Below are 23,997 nucleotides of genomic sequence, written 5' to 3'. Positions count from 1 at the left end.
CAAGCTGCATTAATTCTGCCTCAGTTACACAGTCACACTATGTAGCAGCTTCCCTGAGAATTTACTTACACCAGACCCCTTCCTTCCTAGTTTTCACTGAGAGATCAGCATCATTCATCTACTCCACTCCTTGGCCTGTTTTCCATTCTCACCTCTTTGTAAGAATTTTGCAGTTAAGAACAAGTACTTGGGCTTACTTTTTTCCTCTTCCCTCCCAATGCCATTTCTTCTACACAGTAAGCTTGAGAGCATGTGTTGTGTGTGTGGTTTGCCTTCAAGTTGTTTCCAACTAAAGTGAACGCATCACAGGGTTTTCTAGGCAAGTTTCTTCAGAGGGGAGGTTGCCATTGCCATCCTCTGAGGCTAAGAGAGTGTGAGTTGCCCAAAGTCACCCAATGGGTTTTCATGGGTGAATGGGGATTCGTACCCTGTTCTCCAGAATCATACACCACACTTAGCTTGAAGGTACAGACGATCCTATTGTTGATCTTTTGTTATTGAGGTTTTTTTCCTGAAGAGCAGAGTAAAAACCCACCAAGCAAGGAATTGATTAATTATGTTCACCCCCACAATTACCAATACAGTGTTAGTGCTATCTCCTCATTCTGCTTCTCTCTTGACTCTCAACTTCAGACCTATGCTTGCATAAGTGAGCAGCACAAAGGTCACTGGGACTAACAGCAAAGAAAATGAAGAGAGAGTGGTTTTAACATTGAAAAGAGTGCACAGATAAAGAGTGCAGAATCCTTCCTGGGCCAGTGCTGCTCCCCTCCACCTCAAGTACTTATCCCTGAGTATTTTCTAGGAGTATAAGCCCATGTTCCAGAACTGACTAGCAAAAACATGGGGAGTGAGAGAGTGAGACTGCAGGAATATCACAGTGTATATTGAGCACCCCTTCTCTTAGGTATCCTTTTTGCTGTTGAACTCAAGATCCACAAAAATCTCTTTTTTTCAATGACAGGACAATTCTGTGGCTTTGGCTCTGAGCAATGATGTGGTAATTGTTTGTGCCTTCATGTTTTTTCCTACTTATGGCAACCCTAAGGCAAACCTATCATGGGGTTTTCATGGCAAGATTTGTTTAGAGGAGGCTTGCTTTTGCTTTCCTGTGAGGCTGAGAGTGGGACTTGAAAGTCACCCTGTGGGTTTCTATGGTTGAACAAGGACAAAAACCCTGATATCGGGAGTCGTAATCCAATGCTACACCATGCTGGTTCTCAACGTCTTCTGTATCCTGGCCATAATTTGTCTACAGTTGTCAAATGTTTCTGTCTGCCAAGAAAACAGAACTTTTCTCTATTCTGTTTTATCTGAAAGACAACTGTAAATCAGTGTCACCTTCAGTCCTTGTTCTTTTTTTCTGCTTTTAATGTAGAAATAAACATGACAACCAGGGAATAAGATTCTGCTGAGAAAATATACTATAGATTCTAATCCAGAAACACAATTACTTTTTGCTCATCTCTTTCTGGGTGTAGCAGATTTTAATAATTTAAGGGACAGGAAGAGAGAGACAATACAAGATTGAGCCTGACCCCTGGAAATACACTGAAATAACTGTAGTGTCAGATAACGTCATTTTGTAGCATCAGAAAATCTGATCTCTGCAACCCCATTTTTCCTGTGAATGCTACCCTGAAGTTACAATTTTAATTTCTTCCATTCTTACTTTTCCAATATACCTAGGAAGATAAAGGAGCTTTACTGAATGCCATACAGACTTAAATTTAATCAAATTATTCAAATCCTTTTAAAATGTGTTGGGTCATCAAGTCTATAAGTTATTGAAAAAATATATTTATTTGCAAATCAAAGGGGTTTAAGTACTAGCGTTTATTAGAAAAATAACATGGGTCTGAAACTTGCAGATCCCAGTAGCATTTCATCACTGACCAGAAATGGCCCTTCATAACAGCATGGAATGAGGGAAGGCTGTCTGTCATAGAAAGGGGAGATTTTACTTCCTTCTCAGTTCTGCTAAAGGAAGTTGCTGCTGGGTCAAAGAGAGATAGCAATTGAATGTAACCCATTATGTCATTTTTTTAATGGTGTAAATAATATCTAACTGTGTGAATCCAGCAAAGAAAAGTTCATATGCACTCATTTTGAGTGTATGGTTGTGAAAACATTATGGCTACTCCTTGCTTCTACACTACATATTGTCTAAGATATTATATAGGAATAAGGACTTGTAGAACTAGGGATTATTCAGAAAGTGAAAATAATCCTTGTAGGATATGGGTTAAATCTTCATTGTTCACATAAATTTCAAATGCACCCGAGTCAGCTTTTTGAAGGGAGAGGGTTGCCAAAAAAAAAATACCCCTTTCAACCCAGGATAATCAATCTTAGTTTCCCCCCGCCCAAGTTTTCCTAAAAGATTTGCATTGTTGGATGTGTCACTAACTGATGTGGATAGACCCAGAATAAACAGGATAAAACTCTGCATGCCTTGAATGTGTTTCAAATACATCCACATCACAGTGCTGATACGTGTTAGCAACAGCACTCACAGAGATGCACATAAATGTGGCTCCAATAAAAAAAATAGTGTGAACAACAGAACTGGACTGTGTGAGTAAAATTATTCTCATAGACCCAAAACAGATGGGCCAAATAAAGCAGCTTCTGGTTGCTTTGGAGGCCTGCTTATTAGAGGATGCACACCTCCAAAGCAGCTGGAAGCTGCACCAAGGCCACACTCCTGTCCTTTGGATGAGAGCAAAAAAGAGTTGGGATGATCCAGTTCCTGGAAGTGCCAGTTAGCCTCAGTGAGCACAGCCCACATTGGGAGTAGACTGTGCTGTCAACCGAGTTTGGACCAGCTTCAGGCCGGAACAGAATCGGGCAACTCTTTCCCGCCCATCTGCTCCAGCCCATAGTTGCACTAACAAAAACAATGTCTGGATAACTCCCTAGTGAGGCTAAAACATGATTGATAATTTCTGATAATAGGGATTTTTTTTAAAGATCACCAAGCATTAAAATTGGTCAAAACAATAACTCAGAATATTTGCTTTTCTTTCCTGTATTTCCCTCTTTATTTGTTGCTTTTTAAATGTGATTCCTCCTCCTTTTTTTGTTGTTCTTTCCAACAGGCAAGTATGCCATGCGGGACCTGGTTCATCGGCTTCCAGGAGGTAACAACAGTAACAGTTCAGCAAGCAAGGCCATGTCTGATGATACCGTTACTGCCATTTGTTGCACTTTGCATGAAGTCATCACAAAGAACATGGAGAATGCCAAGGCCTTACGGGATGCAGGAGGAATTGAAAAGCTTGTTGGCATTTCCAAGAGTAAAGGAGACAAGTATGTTTTGCAAATCATCTCATGCCTATTAGTATAATTAGCAATAGCAAGCAAGTACATTTCTATACCACTTATCAGTGCAAACTCCCTAAGCAGTTTACAATGTGTGATGTAATTGCCCCCAACAAGCTGGGTACTCATTTTAGTGACCTAAAAAGGATGCCAGGCTGAGTCAACCCTGGAGTCCTGGGATCGAACTCACAACCTTGTGCCTGTGGTTGGCTGCAGTATAGGTAACCATCCACTGCGCTATCAGGGCTCCCTATAATTGAATTGTCTGCTCTAAAGATTTTCTTTAATTCTGTAGTTTATCATGTTATTGCTAAGCTTGACAATAAAGATGGGTTGGGGGACAGAAGGTGGATAATCTCACATCAAACTATCTGACACTTGTAGACATTATTGACATTTGAGGTATCGTGTTTATCTGCACACAGTAGTTTATGGCTTAACCTACCAACACTGGCCAGCACTGCAGGAATTAATCATTATTTTTGCTACTTATAGGAGCAGGTTTCATCAAAAAATGTTTGAAAAGTGCATCCTCACATGACTTCAATGTGGTTGTTCCTCTTCCTTAAGAGGTCATTCCTACCAAATACATGAATGGGGGAATGTATGTCAATGCAAATATCGCAATTAACAAGAGGATAAAATGTGGAGGAACATAATGTTTGGATTTTTTAAAAAATAGAAACACCCTGTAAGTATGATATTAAGAGAAGAGATGAAAATAGAACAGGCAGCATACCCTTTATTAAAAAAAAACTTACCAAAAATATGACATGGTGTTACATGTTATAATTTTCTGTACCTTATTTGCTGTACAATATTTGCATTTGACAATAAAATCTAAAATTAAAATCCAAAAAGCAAAGAGAATGGATTTTGGTACTGCGATAGCCACATTTGACTGTTAACATATCTAAGAGAGCCAGTGTGGCTTGGTGGTTTGAGTGCTGAACTATAGCTCTGGAGACCAGGGTTATTTTCCCAGCTTGGCCACGAAACCAAGTCACATTCCCTCAGCCCCAGGGGAAGGCAGTGGCAAACCTCCTTTGAAATCCTGCCAAGAAAACCCCATGATAGGATTGCCATAAATCAGAAACTACTTGAAGACACACAACAACAATAACATGTGTAATCCAAAATGATATGTTTACTTTAGTTTAAGTAAGTTTCGGTGTGGCAACTATAATGGAGAGAAAACTGAAAATGAAGACAAGTTAGATGATAAACAAGTTTGGAAGGAAAATAATATATCTCTAATTAAGACAAGGTAGTGCAGGGGTAACAGAAAACTGAGCGATCTTCTGGATCAGTAGAGATTACCCAAGTTTCAGCAGATTCTAGATATGTAACTGGAAAATAGAAACATGGAGGAATGTAATATTTGCCTCATGGAATAAAAAGAATATTATAGGGCCTGAACAGACAGGCCAAAATAAAGCTGCTTCGGGTCACTTTGGACATGTGTTGTTTAAATGATTCATGTGTCCTAAGAGGCCGGAAGCTGTGCCAAAGCTTCACTCCAGTACTAAAGACTGGAGCACAGCTTTGGTGCAGCTTCTGGCCTTTTATATGCATGTGTCATTTAAACAGCATACTCCAAAGTGACCCAAAGCAGCTTTATTTTGGCCTGTCTGTTCAGGGCCATAATCTCCAAATTCTTCTCTGGCTAGATTTAAAATTCAAGACCCTTCCTCTTTAAAAGCTCTACTAGCTGGTCTGATCTTTACAATGACAGTGTTGATATGGCTGACATTGCAGTTGTCCCTGGAAAGGCAGTGATTCCCAGGTCTGCTTGGCATGCCACACACCAAGGAAAAGGGAGAAAAGGAGACTCATCTCTGCTGTCACCATAGCTACTTATTCCCACTAGCCACATTGTAGTGAGAATAAGTAGCTATGGTGACAGCAAAGATGGGTCTCTTCCCCCCCCCCCCCCCCCGGTGTGTGGCATGCCAAGCAGTCCTAGGTATGAGCTCTGAGGAAATCTAGATATGATGACACCATGAGTTCTGGTTAAATGGGAGGAAAAGAAGTAAACTGGGGTTGATATGGAAGTCAGCCAACCTGCAATCCCAGTGAATCCCCATTGTGTAGGGATGTATCCTTTTTCCACAAGTTGGAAATGAGAGTTCAACCATCTCATTTTAGAGACTAATTATACAAATAAAGCATAATCTTTTAAAAGATGACACATCTTGAACACTTCTGTGGAATTATTAGACATTTAGATACATATTACATAGCATCAGGAAAAATGGGAAAGAGACTTGAGAAGGAACATTTCAGGTGAAATTTTACAAGTTTGTTTAGATAGTATCTGAGTTTGACTAGCCTGAATATATTCTCCTGTTCACAGAAGCCTTCCCAGGCATTGCATAATTGTCGCTTACTATTTGATGTTCTTTTGGTTCCTGTTTATCGAACCATTTCCTGTATTGCTATGTACTGTATATGTATTATCCTACTTGAGAGTATGTATTTTCCCTGGAAGATGATTAACCATCCATTATGAAGTCAAGCCCTCCCTCCAGTCCATCTACCTTGGTCCAGGCCTTGGAGGTAGAGAGGAACTGCTGGACCTCTTACCCTTTCCCTCCACCACTCCCTTCTCCTTCTGTGTCATGTCTTTTTAGATTGTAAGCCCGAGGGCAGGGAACCGTCTACTTAACAAGATTGTATGTACAGCACTGTGTAAATTTACAGCGCTTCATAAATAAAGGTTAATAATAATAATAATATAACAATGGGTCGTGTTGGTAGGAGAAGGGGAAATATCAGAGGAAATTAGTTTCCTATTTATTGGAAGTGCTGTAGGATAATACCATATTGGAAATTAATGCTGAGTGATATAAGATAAATAAAATATTATGAGCTTTCACTAGATAATTATTTTTCTTCTACTGCTTAGAATCCATGATAATTTTGAATGATTTAGAAAAGTAATCAGGATGGCAATAAGCTACAAATGGAGGCAGGGAGCTAACAACACATAGAACTGACTTCAATGGAGTAGTTAATGAATGTTGAAGACATACTGTTTATGATGTAATAGACTAATATTTTCAGAGTTATAGACGGAAACCAACGATATGTTCAAAAAGTACTAGGCCTATTATATTTCATTCATGTTATGAAAAATAATACAGGAAGCTATTAAGCTACAAAGTTGATTTCCCATCCTCCTCATATTTCAAGATGTTGACAACTGATAGTTAAATTGTCAGATTTTGTAAACTTGTAATTGCGTATGATGGAGGGGGTTCTTAGAAATATTGTTCCATATCAGTGTTTTCAAAGAGGATTCTTCACTGTGAAGACTGTAGTTTCCTCTTCTCATCATTACCATATATACTCATGTATGAGTCAACCGTATACCCAAGGTAGGTTTGGGGACAAAATTATAGATTTTGAAAAGTCAGGTTAAAATTTAGGGGCATGGAACAAAGGATGGGCCAAAAGAAAACTTACAAAACTCTAGTAGGCAAAATTGTTCGTGCTTACCCTAAAGGCTGGATGGATGAGGGGGAAACTATGGTAAACTATGGCTTGATGTGGGAGGGTGGCAACCAGATGTGGACAGAGCTAAAATAACACATGTGTCAAAATGGATGTAAAGTCAAGAGTTAAGGTATTAACTCTTTTTTTAAAAAGGAACCATTCTTTGAGTAGAGTGGTGAAAGGCAAGAGCTTAGTCTGTCCAGGGAGAATAAACCCTTTCTACTCTCTCAGTGCTCGGTTGAGGGAAAGTGCCAAAGAGACCTGCCACCACCAGTATTTTCCCACCCAGGCATTAAAAAAGGGCAGAATTGGTGCCATGGTGGAGAGAGTAGAAGGAGTTAGTGCTTCTTTTAGCTGGGTAGTCTAAGCTCTCTTTTGCCATGCTACTCAGAGAAAGAGATGGTTCTTTTTTCCCAGTAAGAGTTAAGGTACTTATATTGACCCATGGATACGTCAACCCACTTTTTCTTGGGAGGGGGGGTCAATTTTTTTAACTAAACTTTCTAGACTTATACATGAATAAATATGGTAATTTGTTTTAAAGTAACTGATTGAACATGAAAACATATTGTCTTGTATTCATATTGGTTAATGGGGCTGTCCTACCCATTCCATTCCACTGAACTCCCATGAATGGTGCTGCTGTGCAGAAGTACTGTAGAATGAAAAGGCCCTGTTTTGTGCAGCTAAGACCTTCACTCTCAAAAGTTTAGATATAGCACATGATTTACTTGTTTCACTCTTCAATCTGTGTAAGATCTTATAAAAACGCAATTAACATGTGTTGGAGTCTGTCAGCATTTATACAATGCCCCTGAGGAGACCCATGTCCATATGTGTGTGTTGTATGTATGTTTGCCTAGAACCACTTGACTACTGTGACCCAGGAAACAGAATGACTAGCTGAAAAGGCCTCCCTAGTTAAATATCGCAGTCAGCCCCGATTCTGAAAAAATGCAACTTTGTTATCTACCACTGCTAGTTGTCTCAAGAGTACTTATTAAATCACTGGACACAACTAAATGCCCTCAGGCAAGGTTCTTTATCTCACAGTAAGGCATCCTTTAGTTTGCAAAATAATGCATTACAGACAAGAAATTGCACTGATAGAGAAGATCACTTTGAATCAAAGGTGACAAATTCAGCAGCACACGTTGTTAATCACAATATTACCATATTTTCTTTTCTCGGTGAGATGGGCCAGGTCAAAAACTCTATGGTATCTCTTGTATATATTATTTTGTGTGTGCTTGTTTGAGACATTACTGCTTTTTATTATGCAAATGCCTGGATATTGTCTTCCAGAAAGTCTAGATACGGACATCCTTTGCTATAGAGGGTCCTTTTTTCTAGAGAAATTTCCTAACCTTAAGGATATTTTCCCACCATAAATCCCCTTTAAAGCCCCAGATTCCAATGGCAGTTCATTAGGTAGAAAGAGTCTACTTGAAACTTTCATCTTCAATCAAGAATTCTAAGAAGAAGATGCCTGCATCCTATTTTGGGGGGCCTTGCTCCTTTTCAGGCTGAAGTCACTCTTTCAGCAGTCCTCACTGCATCCAGGATTTTTGGCCAGAGAATCTTGTTACGTTATTCTGTTTTTTAAAGTCCTGGTCTGGATTAGTGGACTTTCGTTAGCCTGTTCTTTACTTTGCACTGCTCCAACCAGGAGTACTACACTCCCCTGACCAAAGAAGAGTAATACTTGTCACTCCTAAAATCTGTCTTTTGTGGGAGAGACCCCCCCCCCTTTTCTCTGGTGTATGTGTCTGTGTGTGGATTAGAGAAAGTATTATATTGTCCTTACCTTTTAAAGCCTTCTCTCTCTTTTCTTCTCATCTTCTTGGCAGTCCCTAAACTTCTGATCACTTTACCACAAACCCTCCTAGAAACTATGCTCAGTTAAAAAAAAAAAAAACTATGATGTTAGATGGCTATCTAAGTGTCGTGTATACTGTTTGAAGATTTTCACACTGGTGCTTACCATGGGTTAAGCATCGGTAAAACATCCCTGAAGCGTGAGGGTGTGAAAGCCCGCTGCACTTCTGAAATGTCAGTGAAGCATCCCCTCACCCTTACCATCCTCGAATCATTTGTGGAGCAGCCACTTCCTGTTAATGGAAACTTTGCGTTAAAAGGAAATGGCTGCTCCACGAACGGTTCAAGGACAGTGGAGGCGAGGGGACGCTTCACTGGCATTTCAGAAGTGTAGCCGGCTTTCACACCCTCACGTTTCAGGAACGTTATTAGCACTTAACCCACAATAAGCACCAAATTTATGAAGCTCTACCATAGTATTTGCTATTCCCCAATGTATATTTTGATTCTTATGTGTGTGTTCAGTGAAATGCCCCTTTTAGATAATTCTGTGTGGATGTGGATTGTTGAATCCAGTTTGCCTAAAACACACTATTGGCATGGGCCCATTTACACTAACAAGGCAACATCTCCAGGAACCCTGGGTTTTGCAGTGTAGGGAAGGGCATTTAGAATGCTCAGCCAGAGAGCTCTACTGCCTCATCAAATTACAAATCCCAGGATTCCATAGCACCCAGGGCAGTTAAAGTGGAATGGCAGCTCTATCGTTGTTTAGTGCGAATGGGCCCAAGGTCACTAGATTCCATGCAGGCGTGTGTACTAAAAACATGCATGAGTTTATGCATGTGCTCTGAGAGCATAGCTGATAACAAGTGATTTTTATTCCAAATGAATTTAATTCCATTTCTTGCAGTTTGTTTATTGTTGACCTTCTACCCTAAAGAGCTAGTTTCCCCCCCTCATTTTGTTTTTCCTTTTCAAATCACTGGGGCACCATTTTGTTCTTAATGAGCACTCTTAACCTTTCCGTCAGCATGTTGAAATTGTTCACCTTTTTACCTTGCTTCTAACACTGAATTAAATGAGCTCGGGAATTCAAAGAGATGATGAAAAAGCCTGTTAGTCACTACAGGTTCAACTCTCACGTATTGCTGAACAAACCCTTCCTAAGGGGTCTGATGGAACTGATGAATATAAAACTGTTTCTTCAGGTTTTAATTAAAATCTCTCTCCCCCACCCCACTTGTCTCCCAAACAGGCACTCACCAAAAGTAGTGAAGGCAGCATCTCAGGTCTTAAATAGCATGTGGCAGTACAGAGACCTGAGAAGTCTCTACAAGAAGGTAAGATGAATTTTATTATTGTTCTTCCTTTCTTAAAATTAGCATCTCTTTAGAGTTTTACAGTAAATGTTAGCAATCTAGTAGTTGAAATGTAGCTTTCTATACACGTTTCTGCCTTTCCTGCACAAGACACACAGAAAGAGATCAGGGACACCATTTCAGATTTGTTTGGGATATATGGGGTAAAATATTTTGGTTGAAGATGGATATTTTGGCCATAAATAGGAAAAAATGTATATTTTAAAGCACTTTTCAATTATTTGTAATACCTATATAGATTTTCTTTAAAATAATTTCAGAAGTGATATTTTCAAAAAAAGAAAAGCTTTTGTTATGGATGCCTAGTGCATAGACCTACTTAATAAACCATTGCCCATTAGTTTGTACAACCAGCAAACTGGACATAGGTAAGAATATTTCTAAGGAATTATGACATATGCCTTAAAATCTTGTCCTAAATTAGATATCACTCTGGCTATGATTTTTAGTTCAAAAAGATTTCCTGAAACATAGTCTACTTACATAAAAACAAACTAAGCTTTTCCCACAGTCCAAAAGAAAATATCACCAGTGTTCTTCTTAGCTGCCACCACTTTTGCATGGTATGGCTGCAGGCCCCACTTTAAAATATGTTTGGGTCACTCACGGTGGTGACCTTTCCATACCCCACCCTAGTTTTCCCAAGGGCAGATTTAAAAATAGAGCCAATGTGGCTGTTGCTATGCTAGTGGGCTGCTTATTAAAGCCACAGATTTGCTCAAAAAGTGAATCACATTACTTTGGATTTTTTATAATGACGCTGATGATTTGGTTAGTTTATGGACCTGTACAAGGTGATCAACTTATCTCTCTCTACATAGTACTAAGCAACTACATAATGACATGCACCAACACTGGCCCAAATACAGTTCTAATCCTGACTAGAATGGATCTACTAAATCAGTTGATGAATAAATCAATTTTGATGTAAATCCTGTTGATTCTGTGGCCTTACTCTAGTGGGGACTAAAAACTGGATTTAGGACATTGCTTTCCCTTTAATTGTGTGTTGTAATACTGTTTGTAAATTAAGGCAGCTTTAATATATATTTTAGAAATAATTGTCCACCATTGGAAAGATTACTTTTACATTTAAAGAAAGAAGAGCCTGTGCCCCTACACTATATTTGCAGTTTTCTAAGATAATGAATTGTTATCCAAGACTGGTGTATTTTGTAAACAGACACTATCAGAGGGGAATAAATAAACTCAAGAAATTTCTAAAATTTTTATATAAAATGGAGCACATTAGTAAACTGGAATTTTCATAATCCATTACATATATTTTCTTCCACTAATGTGTCAATACTGGATAGCAAGCTACCTCTCTGAACTTACTCTTGCTCTACTGAACAACCTCTGGAAGTGAGATTACAGTAGGCAGAAAGTAAATGCTAGTAAGGCTCTGTCTGCTTGGACAAGGATACTCTGGGGGCAGCGCCTGTCTCCAGAGCTGCCCCAACCTCCCCATTACCTGTTTCCACACCAAGGCAGCTATCTGAACAGGCATCCCATTGGGCTGCCCAATGTATCTGCTACTGTGGTGGGTTGCTTGTTTCTGAGGTCAGAACAAGGCACCTAGTGACAATCACATGGCTAACCCCCATACACACATTCTGACCTCAGAAACAAGGCCCCCGTGGTGGTGATGGTCACACCAGGTGGCTCAGCAGGACATCTGGTGAGGAAGAGGAGGGCTCAGGTTCATTCCAGAAGATCTGGAGTATGAGACATACTTTTAAAATTTATTTATGTTTGGAAATTATCACACATGTTTTTCTCCTGAGCTGGGTATGGGCGTAAACGACTTAAAAATGGATGTTATCACACACCTCCGTGCCCAACTTGGAGGCATTGCATACCCGATCTGGTCTTCACAAAGAACAGGACTTGCCCATTCTTTGTGAATTCTCAGATAAGTCTGAATCAGGTACGTGGTGCCTCCAAGCTGGGCATGGAGGTGTACCATAATATCCATTTTTAAGTGGTTTATGCCCATAACCAGCCTGTGCCCAGCTCAGGAGAAAAATGTGTGTCAGTACAGAGAAACCTCTGGATACAAATCACTACTGCAAGAAGAGAGAAGGGGAAAGTCACTTTTAGAAGTTAAATAAAGGGGGTTGAAAATAAGAAATATGATAGCAATAGCAATAGTACATACATTTCTGTACCGCTTACCAATGTGCTAAGCGGTTTGTAAAGTGTAAGCTAATTATCCCCAACAAACTGGGTACTCACTTTAGTGACCTCGGAAGGATGCCAGGCTGAATTGACCTGGAACCCCTGGCTGGTATTAAACTCACAACCTTATAATGGTATAAATCTCTTTTGGAGATTTATACACTTGTTCTGCTGTGGTGAATACTGACCATCTGGTTTCAAACAGAGTATGAAAGATAATCCAGAGAAGTGTAGTTAGAAAACTGTGGGCTCCATGTGAAAAAAGGAGGGTGAGCATTTTTACAAATAATGGGACAGAAGCTTCTAAAATTGCAAATGTTAAGATGTGCGAAGAGAAATAAGTTCTTCTTACACCCTTATACAACACTATGGCTCATCCAGTGAAGCAAATTGGGGGCATGATCAAGGCAAAAAAGCAAGGAAGGTATTCCTTCAGGCAATGCATAATTAACTTGCAGAATTGACTGCCGCAAAATGTAATGGCTTCTAGAAAGGTTTGGCATTTCACTGTATTGATATACAGCCATTAGTCTTGATAGTTGCATGGAAACTTCAGGTTCAGAAATAGTCTGCCAGTTGCCCAACTCAGCTGTAATCTTACGACTGCTTTCCTGGGAGTAAGCCACACAAGACCTAATAGAATTTGGTTCTCAATCGTCATGTATTCAGAAAATTAATTTTTAAATTTTTATGCTAATCCAAACTCCAAATTTACTTCTGATGCGAGTAGATACACTCCTGTTGACAGAATGTGTTTTTTTTTCACATTCAGACAAACTAATTTTGGCTCAAATAATGTTCCCAAAGTGAGACTGAAGCAGGGGTGTTTATTGCAATTATGACTGACATCTCCAGATCACATGTAGGGAGGATGAGACTAGGTTGGTTAGGACAGAAATATGCCTTAGTGAGCATCTGTGGCAGAAAAATAATTTAGACTGTAGGCTTGACTGAATGTCATTTATTCATGACTGGCACATCATTCATTATTGTCACTTCCAAACAAGTTAGTGAAGTTTTAGTAGTTGAAAATACTTTTTTAAAAAAGGAGGCTATACAGAAATATTTTTCTTTCCAACATTTGCTTTAAAAGCACTGCATTCAATGCAAGTGAGCAGAATGCTCAAAATATATCGTGCTGAATCTTTGCAATATTTTGATTGTCCTCAATGCTTTTCTGTTTTTTAGCTTGCTTCTTCTCTACACTATTCCCCTGTCATTTTCCTTGCTCTCACTGTACTTGGGCCTCCATTGCCCCTACACTGCTGTTCTGTCAGACCAAGTGTAAAATGTTCCCACTAGCCTCTATCTCTTGATCGGTAGATTTTGAACCACTTGAAGTTTCTAAATAGTTTTCAATGGAATATTCAATCCAGACATGGTGAAAGCATTGTGTAACTGTGGCTTAATCACCTTTGTCCAGACCCAGCCATTGTTGGTATGCCAACCTAACCTGGTTAAAAAACATTCCTAACCACAGTTGCCCTCTGAGATTCATGGAGCAGAACCAAACCCTCCATGGAATACTACCCTGTCCATCAGTCCCTGAGGCCCAGTGCAGTCTGATTTCTCACTCCATTTTGCCTGAAACATGTTTTATAAGTTTATTCATCCTCATCCAAGTCATCATTGACTATGATTTAGAACAGTTATCATTTCTGGTGGTCCCCACTGGAAAGGAGAGATACAACTGTGGTCTTCCACATAGTTATCCCCACTCTATTCCTAGTTGGGAGTAGGAGAAGTGATTGAACCTTGCAGCAGCCTTCACCATAAAACCCACAGGGCAGAATAGCACTTCATGTCAGCCCACTGGGATGTCTGTATGATGAAACCATCAGACAGAAATAAAGTGAAACCATCACAAGGTCATGCTCTGAGCAATCCAGAAATATAGAGTGCTCAGAAGCATCTGACAAATCAAGACAGTCAGCAGAGTCACACTGCCACTACCTCTTATCATTTTTCCAACCTAAACTGACTACCATGACAACTAAGGAAGCCCCAGTGACAGTAGAGTTCCTGGATCCAAACTGATAAGAATGTAAAAGAGTATCAGTTTCATCCAAGTACTGGAGCTGGGGTGAAATCACCTCAAGAGTAGTATTTTCAATTTTTCTGTAGACCAGAACACATATCATTTGGTTGACTGCAATTAGAATTGTTTCCTGGAGAAACACATTTTGTGTTTCAGTCCCCTGTTACAGCTTGGCTATCACTGCTATCTCCCCCTGCCCTCTAGTAGTGTGGTTGTCGTTACTTCCTTAGCTGTTACCCTGTTGTTGGAATCATCCCAATTAAGTGGTTCCGCGGTGGTTGTGGTTACCAAAGGAAACAGCTTTTCTGGTACATCATTTGCTGTGTATGTCAGCAACACCAACTGAAGAATTACATGGATAACGGACTTTGCATGTCATTCAAGATGTATGGGAACAGACATATGGGGACACCAGCAGTCCATTTGAAAGTCTAGAGGGGGCTACTTTTCCCCACTGCTAGTAGAGTCACGAATCACAATAATTTCAAATATTGCTCAGACATAAATACTTCTGATTGTGCACATTGACATCCATGTGGTTAAGTATAGGCCATAACACTATGATCCATTTCTGTCTAATTTAACATTGTTATAGTTGTGCAAAATAAGTGTAGCCTAGATCCCATATTTCTATATCACTGTAGCAAAATACCTCAATGAAATGAATGATTGATTGATTGACTGACTGATTGATTTATGGCAGCGGGTGGCCCCAGACTTCAGAGTGGCTGAGGACAGAGGATTTTCACCTACCCATCATTCTGAGTCATGGCACGCTCAGCATACCCTCTCCCAGAACCAAGAAACCAGAATCTATTCCCAAACCCAGGTATTCTGGCTGTCAGCTGACCAGTCTTGATTTGTGATTTTTAAAAATTTATTTACTTCTTTTGCTTACTTTTTTTATTCTAAAATTTATATACCACCAACAATGCCTCCGGTAGCGGCTAACCAATAAAATATTAACACATTTAAAAGATTAAATGATGTTGAATGCATACCTAGATTTGCACCTGCAAGAGCATTGAAGGATGTAGTTAAATATTCATATAAGGCAAAGTGCAATCAGGGCAAGCAATGTCTAGAATATATTTTAACAGCTTGTGTTTTCAGCCAAATCTCCTTCAACTTGCTCATGCTGGTAGTGGCATTAACAGCTCTCTTACCATTGTTTATTGACCATGGGGCAAGTTTAACACTGTAGAAAAAAATCTAAGAAGAGTGAGATATGTTTACTTTAGCCCTTTTGTCCTAATTTTTCTACCATGTATTATGTCTTTTGTATATTTCTGCCATCAGAAATTTCCTTGTCACTAAATGTTAGCAGAGAAAATATCTTCAGCCAAAGGTTTTGTTTTGTCAACTATTTTTTCCCTTTTGATAAAACTGCATGAGTAAAGTGTTGACTTGACTTAATATTTTCCTGCAAGCCATGCAACAAAGTATAAAAAAATGGAACAGAAATATTAATAGACTCATGCCTATTAATACTGCTCTGGCATGCAGTAGTATCTGAGATGGTGCACTGTGAATCAGAATATCCTTGGTGCAAATCTCACTCCAGTCACTATCTGCCCACCATTTGCAATAGTGGATAATATGGCTGAACTTTTTACAGATCTCTTATCACAATAAGGTATGCAGAGTGCTTTGTATATTTGAAAAGCACTATATACAAGTAAATAATATTAATATTAGGTAATAGAATTAAGATGATTTAGAATGGGATTATTGCACCAGCCATCTGGTGGTTTTTTTGTGAAGATTGGAGGAAAGATGACCCCACTTAACTCACAAGGTTTGTTTTCAAAAACTAAAAATACTATTATTTTTCCTTAAAACTTAATTCTTTTAATCCCAGCCATTCTTGCTAATACTGTTTGTCCTTATTTCTCAATATGAATTGCAAGTCTGATTTATTTTATTCAATACAATTCAATTCAAGTCTTACCAAAGAATTATTTCTGCTGATTTGACTGTAATGAGAATAGCTTTCAGTGGTTTTGTGTTAAATTATCAGATATATAGTCTACATCATAGTATGCATAATGTATTCAAAGTGGAACAATGCCTTGAGTGAACTCCAAGTACTTCTTTCTTACAAAGGGATGTGTAGTTTGGTAAAATGATTTTCATTATTTATTGATATTCCTTTTAAATGTTAGAAATATGAAACATATTTTCTATTGTGATTTCATTATGCTTAATTGTGATTTTTGTGTGGTAGGCCTGCATTATGCTACAGCAACTTTAAGTCTGCTAAACCATAACTCAACAAAAGAGAAATACTGTACACATGTTGTCTGGTCTCCTCAGCATTGTGTAAATCATTCTTTTGGAACTGCAGCTTTAGCGTTGGCAACAGGGGCACCTGATTTATGTATACATATGTAGCAGGATGCAGGAAATAACCAAGCTTGCTGTATAAATAACAGATTGAAACACGTGTATTCAGGATAGCAAGTGTTAGTGTCTGCACAGATGTGAACTGTTGGTAATAATCAACAGTATATGTACAAACTGATAACATGCAGGTAGAATGTTCTGTTTGCTGCTAGGGAAAAAATGCCTAACAGTGGATGTCCTAAAGGAAGCTTACTTCTAATCTATTTTCTATTTTTTTAAAAATGCATTGGCTTGTATTCTTCAGCCTGTCAGCCTAGGTCCAAGTATACAAATTTAACTATGTTATTACCATCTATACGCAACTATAAGTCAACCTCATGTATAAGTCGAGGGCAAGTTATGGGGCCAAAACTATGGATTTTGCTATGACCCATAGAAAAGTCGAGGATAAAGTTTAGGGGCATATAGCAAAGATCTAAAGGATGAAGCAAAGCTTTTTAAGGGATGTGACATATTTGTGGGGTTGGGCTAGGGAAATGACTGCATTTGGTAGCAGTTGGGAGGTGAACCTTACTCAGTAAAAAATAAAGTTAGAGGGTCTGGTTGTTTTGGTGAAACAGTGCCAACCTGTGGGAAGTCCAAGGGCCAAATTGGCCCTGCTCTTTCTACAGTTGCCCAACCTTGTTCTGAATCTGGTATCTGAATATTACAAAGTAGAATGAACCATTATTCTTTTGTTGTTACGAATGATGTTTCTGGCAATCCTCTTGAAGTTTTCCTGTTCTGGATGATAATGCTACAGGATAATGAAGTCCTTTATCATGCTATCACTTTTTTGAACATTTTGTCATGTCTTAAATATTATTGAATCATAGAATCCTAGAGTTGGAAGAGACCACAAGGGCCATCCAGTCCAACCCCCTTCTGCCATGCAGGAACTCTCAATCAAAGCATCCCCTGTGACAGATGGCCATCCAGCCTCTGTTTAAAGATCTCCAAGGAGGGAGACTCTACCACTCTCCGAGGGAGTTTGTTCCACTGTCAAACAGCCCTCACTGTCAGAAAGTTCCTCCTAATGTTAAAATGGAATCTCTTTTCCTGTAGCTTGCATCCATTGTTCCGGGTCCTGTTCTCTGGAGCAGCAGAAAACAAGCTTGCTCCCTACTCAATATGACATGCCTTCAAATATTTAAACAGGGCTATCATATCACCTCTTAACCTTCTCTTCTCCAGGCTAAACATCCCCAGATCCCTAAGCCATTCCTCATAGAGTTTCAAGACCCTTCACCATTTTAGTCGCCCTCCTTTGGACATGCTCCAGTTTCTCCACATCCTTTTTGAATTGTGGTGCGCAGAACTGGATACAGTATTCCAGGTAGGGCCTGACAAAAGCACAATAGAGTGGCACTATTATTTCCCTTGATGACTAGTGCAGGACAACTCTGTCTGTCCCTGTTGGTTTCCTTTTTTTGTAAATCTGTATATCCTCCATGGGGCTGAAGCATGATGCACTTGCCTCAATAGAATTACAAAGGTGTGCCATGTGGTGGATGACCAAATTGCAAAGGCAGTGATGTTTGGTTGTCCAGGTAGACTGTGGACATGTTACATCCCAAAGTCAGGCTTACACTCCTACTTATCTTTTAAGCATTGTAATGTTGTCCAGCTTAATACGCTTAGACACAGCATTGCAACAAGGCACAGAGAATGATGTTACATATAAACTGCAGCACACAACCACAAGTTAATTGGTTTTAACTTGTGGGACACTCACCAAAGGGACTGGGTAAGACTGAAATATGGATTGTGTTCTTTGTGAGCAGCTTCAACAGCTAATGAATGCCTCACTTAATGACTTGCATATCTGAATGAGCAACCCCAGTGAAGCACCACAGATAGATCACATTGTGCTTTCCAAAGGTTGGGGCACATGATGTGCTGTGAATCTTCATGTGCTGAGTAATCAAGTGGTGGGGAGATGAGGCACATACCATTCTGGATTGGCCCTGAACCTTACTTTTATATACCTAATTTAGAATAGGTAGTGTTAAACAGAACAGGAGTCGCATGTATAATCATAGTCAGAATCTGAAAATGCCTACTGGCCTAGAATGCTCATTAGAGCTGCTTACATAGAAACAAATTTGTCAGACTGTGACAAATCAACATGCAGATGATGGCAGTAGGAAGAAGTAGATGATCTGAGCATCTGTATGCATAGAAGTTTATTGAGCCATTGAATGCTGCAGTGTGTGTCAGAGCATTAATACTGAATACAGAATTCCTAATCAAGGACTTTTTCATGATCATGTTTAAGAAGTTTCAAGCCTCTATGTTCTCTTTTGATCAAAACATGCTTTCAAAATAAATATTTTAAATTATTATATTAAGTAGGGCTGTAAGACTGTTGGAAACAGCCCACTGGAAGTTATACTGTTTGGGCTCCACCAGTGCACTATAGCACACTTGTAGAGAAGCTATTGACCATTATGCATTTCTGAAAGCTGACATATTTCTTCCACTGTAGGTTTAGTACTACAACAAATTTCAAAAAGTTTTTCACAACTATGATTATTAAAAGGGCCTATCTTTCTAGACAGCAGAATACCTTCTTTTGATCTTTTTGTAAAGAAAGACAGATTCTCTGTACAGTGTGGCACATTGGTCTGAGTAATTGACTGACAACCTGCCTTTTGAAGTTTAGTTATTTAATGAAGTCTTGAAACTTGCTGCAGGCTAGAGAGTCAGAGGTGTCTGAAGGGCTCCTCTAGGTCAAGGCTTCAGTAACTTTCTAGTTTATTTAGAAGTACAGTGCCACGCCTTGGGGAAAGGTTTCTAATACTCTTCAGTCAGGAGCTTTAAAATACTACTGGGCTGACTCCAGCATTGACTCTTTCCTTCCACTGAGTGTGGCTCCAATCTTGTAGAGCCTTTTGGCTGGAGGAAGATGATACCAGTGAAGATTTCCATTGTTTTTTCCTTCTTCCTACAGTTCCTAATGTTATCTCACACCCTGTGGTTGAGGCAGCAGATTTGGGACCCTGAATGAAGAAGGGAAAATTGATGGAAATCACTGTCTCATTCCCCTTTCTCATACCCTCCCAACAATTCCCAGATGAAAACCAAAACAAGAATAGCCAAACAATTTCAGAATGTGGTCAAGATGGCAAAAATGATCAACGATGATGAACACAGAAGCTAGCAGAAGCTGTGGCAGTTTGCTTTTACCCGAGTCTACAGGTTAGGGCAAGAATCTGCACTCTTTTTCTCCTCAAACTACGGTGTGCCTTCTCCATACGTGGGCTTGCCATTTGCAGACTCAAGCTCATGCAGACAGCAAACCCCAGGTATCAAAATGGCACGCACCCACAGGAGCGTGTAGCCATAGCAAACAATGCGACTTGATGTCCCGTGTTTTTTCCCATAGGTTGGGGGGGTTGAAACGAATCCCCCACATATACAAAGGGTCCACTGGACCCTTGCACTTTGAATTCAGCACCAGTGGCAATAAGATGAGGAGAAAAGGGAAAACTGGACCATTTTAAAAACAGCCCCCAAAAATGGGACCACAAAGATTATCCCTGCCAAATCAGGACAGGTTTGCCGGGTTTCACTCTGCACCGTTCACTCTGCACAGTCCAACCTAATGTTCCTCCATAGACCATAGGTGCAAACATTTCTATGGTTCTAGGTTTTAGGTTTTAGAACACAAACAAAAGTGTGTGCCACAGTGCTTCCTTCCATGGACCAAAGAGGCAAAAATGGACATCCAAGGGCTGACCTGGATGCAGCCTAGGTGATCCTTTTAATATCATAGACAGTAGATCATACAGGCACAGCCTAATTGCTTAGGCCACAGTCCTTGTTAATCTTTTACATGTGGCAGGTATGTGTGATCCAGCTCTAGGTCTGAAAGGAGGTGTGATGCTGCTTAGCTGGCTCAAGGCTGTGTACCTGCAGTGGAAATAGAGAGGATACATCATTTTGCCATTGAAGTCATGCTCTTTGTTCAAAGTGATGAAGCAGCATTGCTGTCAGTGATACCATTTTCAGCTCCCTTTGCTAATATTCCCCTACTGTGCTATAATAAAGCCCGGCATAATGCCTAGTTATTCCCTACTCTTAAGGGAAATTAAACAAAATGACCAGTGCATGCAGTAGAGAACATAAATTCTGCCAGAACCATCTGAGTGAGTGAATGATAAGCTAGTTGTTTCAGCTCTTTCATATTCAATGTAATCAGGTTACACACTTGTTTGAGAAAAAGCTGTGGGAATAATGGCTTATTAGTTTTCCTGCTCACAATATTTAGGAGAGAGAGTTGATTGGTGTTAGGTGAATAAAGATATTGTTGGATTTCTTTTTCCTGTAGCCTGATTTCTATGGGTGTAAGCTTTAATGTATTTAATAAGAGTAATCCCTCATATACAGAATCAATTGGGGTTTTTTTTTATCATAAATTAAAAGTATACTTTTGAATAATGCAGTCAAGAGGCTGACATGCTGAGTGGGGAACATAAGCATTCTTGGTCTCTCTTCTCTGTATCAGATGTTTGGGGGGGGGGGTTAGTTCAGCTTCCTTCTTAGTATGAATGATAATAAACATTAGGGTTAATAAATAAAGAGGGTTTTCTTACAATTTTTTTAAAAATCCCCATTTATTCTAGATCCTAAGTAGAAGCACCCTGCACTTTTAGTACCTTACAATCCCAGCTTGTTTGGAAGTTACAAACCAAGATCCAAGGTTCTGCCAAGATCCCAAGCCATAAGTTAACTATTCCTGGGGGCTATTCAGACTTTGGTTTTTTAAGCACAACTATGCAAATAATCTCACTCACACATTCCATGTTGTTGTTGTAATTCACCTTTTTTTATCAGAACTGCACCTATGTGCATTTATGCATGTCCTGTTGCTCACACATGACAGCACTGCGAATAAAGATGGAATCAATGATTGGATGTATTTGAAACATGTTCAAGGCATGCAGGGGTTTATCCTGCTTTATCCTGAGTTTGTTCACATTGGTTATTCACACAGCCAACAACACGAATCTTTTAGGAAAACCCGGGGGGGAGAACTGAGACAGATTATCCCATGTTAAGAGGGGTTGGCAGCCCACCCACCCACCCAAATTTAATTGGAAGCATTCAAAATGCATGTGAACAACAAAGATTCAACCCATATTCTACAGTGATTATTTTCACCATCTGAGTAACGCACTGGTTAGTTTTAACTGGTCACACAAAGAGATGAGGAAAGCAGTCTGCATGCAGAAACATGATGAAATGTTCATGGTAGACCAGAATAAATGAGGTAACCTGGAAGAGTTTCTAGAACATGGCCACATAGCCTGAAAAACCCACAAAAAACTATGGATGCCGGCCATGAAAGCCTTCGACTTCACACAAAACAAAGTTACTTAGCTGAAACTGTTTTTTTTAATTGAGAGATCCTCTATAGTTCCTGATTGTACATCTTTCTGCTCTTCTCCAAAAGAGATAATTATTATGCAACACTTCTCATACGCAAAGGCTATTACAAAATTAACCTTGACTTTTAATGAAGTAGGTCTACATTGCTTCCTTTTTCTCCATGGTAAGCTACTAGCTGGCCCAGAAGCACCTACTGATTTGTTAAGTACTGGAGAAGTTTCATTTCTTGGAAGCCATTTTTAAAAAAGTATCCTAATCTGTTTCTAAGAAAAGGATTATAGTGTAATTTTGCCTTGGCATGCTATGTTTTAGACCATCTTTCAAGTGCTACCATGGGGATCACTTCATGTTTGTTCCTGTCTAGAAGTAAGTTAAAGCAGTTTGTTTATGTTTGTGTGTTAAATCTCACATATTCAGAGGTGACATATAGCAAAAGCAACATGGGGCAGTCACTTTCTGTTGTATGTTATGTCTAATAATAATTCCATGATTTCAGTAAACTCTTACATTCTGCATGCTTTTTCATTCACATTTTTCCAACAATGTTTAAAACAAGACTTGAAATACATTACAAAGTTCCATAGTGGTATGAGCAGCTTCATAAGCAACCAGCATGAAATGAACTATTTTGGAAAATTGCAACATGATTCAATAGCAAGTTTTTTTTTATTATTTAACTTCCCATAAAACATCAACAATGTGAATAATTAACCGTGTTGTGTCTTAGGTTCTGTCCTTTATGCTTTGCCTCACATACTGTTCCTTTCTCTTATGGCTATGTTATTCATTAGGTAGATCTTGTCATCCTTGCTTTCTCAATACAGGAAATCAATAATTAATTATGGATAGGTAAAGCAATGCCTGACTTGCTTTTCAAACCTCTGTAGCCCCATAATTAATGGGATATACCTCTCACAAGTTTCCACTTAATGAATTATGAAGCCCCACCAGCAAACACAAGGTATAAGCAACTGCAGTCCCAACAAGGATGTTTCCCTGTTCTTATCCCTGCTTGACCTTTAACGTCCCATCAGATGACCAAATGCTCTCCTAGCTGGTCAAAAGCTAATCCTGTAGTATTCTTATCATGTGTATATGCCTGCAATCCATTACGGCTCTCAACCCAACTAAAAGAGAAGAAATTTGACCAATTTACCTCACAGTTAAAAGCACTTTTCTCCATAGCCACAATTTGGTCAGCATTGCATAACTGACCCCAGAACCAAGGTACACAAATGCAAGTCACCAGCACATATTTTGGTGGTGGGGGTCCTTATATTTCTTGCATCAGGTCTTAGGAATTCAGCTCAGTTTCACACAGTCCACAGCCATGTGGTAGATTGTCCATTTCACACACGAACCATGGATTTCTCTCAGTGTTTATACCTAAGCTAAAAACTGGAATTCATGTGTGCCTGTGGTATATCAGTTAGATGGCTACCTGTCATAATATGTCAAATAATTACTTCTACTCATACAATTAGTTTGCTTACGAACATATGACACCTGCTTGTTAAATCCTCACAAGATAAAGCAGCTCAGCATATCCTTCCAGATTGCACCTCTTTTTAAAACAAAAACTGGAAGTAAAGACTGACAGGTTGCCTCTTCCTTATGGCTCACATCATCAATGATTTTTTTAAAGAAAGAGATTTTGAAAGGAAGCACAGTGCACTTTGTACAGTGTATTGAAAGGGAAGTTATGGAAAACATTCTCAGTTCTTCTAAGAAGCAGACTTTGTGATAATCATTTCAAGAAAAGGAAGGTGAGAAAATGCTGCAGTCATTACTCAGATCTTACATGTTTACTAAGAAATAATGGGGTTCAGAGTGTCTCAGATGGAGACTACAAATCAGTAAATCTCTACGAATGAAAGAATAAAAGTACTGATTTTGAAGATATCAGTTCATCAATCTTGATGGTACTTGTTAATCCTCATTCAGTTCTACCACAATGCAAGATGATATGACCCAAGA

The 23,997-nt window shown here is 39.3% G+C and overlaps 1 protein-coding gene across 9 annotated transcripts in view; it reads left to right on the top strand.

Moving 5' to 3' along the window:
- CTNND2 (catenin delta 2) overlaps window positions 1-23,997 on the top strand; it is a 662,387-nt gene that overhangs the window by 608,398 nt on the left and 29,992 nt on the right. For 6 of the 9 annotated variants that reach the window (XM_089516456.1, XM_089516452.1, XM_089516454.1 and 3 more), the window contains 3 exons: window positions 3,102-3,312; window positions 9,899-9,983; window positions 14,945-15,070. In XM_089516456.1, the coding sequence (XP_089372582.1) occupies window positions 3,102-3,312; window positions 9,899-9,983; window positions 14,945-15,070 (422 nt within the window). The remainder of the gene's footprint in view (window positions 1-3,101; window positions 3,313-9,898; window positions 9,984-14,944; window positions 15,071-23,997) is intronic. The other 3 variants (XM_089516458.1, XM_089516457.1, XM_089516455.1) reach the window with 1 other exon arrangement.

This window comes from Sceloporus occidentalis, unplaced genomic scaffold (assembly GCF_023333645.1).
Source record: "Sceloporus occidentalis isolate IW3139 unplaced genomic scaffold, rSceOcc1.0.p SCAF_3, whole genome shotgun sequence".
NCBI classification, from domain to species: domain Eukaryota; kingdom Metazoa; phylum Chordata; class Lepidosauria; order Squamata; family Phrynosomatidae; genus Sceloporus; species Sceloporus occidentalis.
Note: the sequence above shows the minus strand (reverse complement) of the source record. Positions and strands in the feature narration are given on the sequence as shown.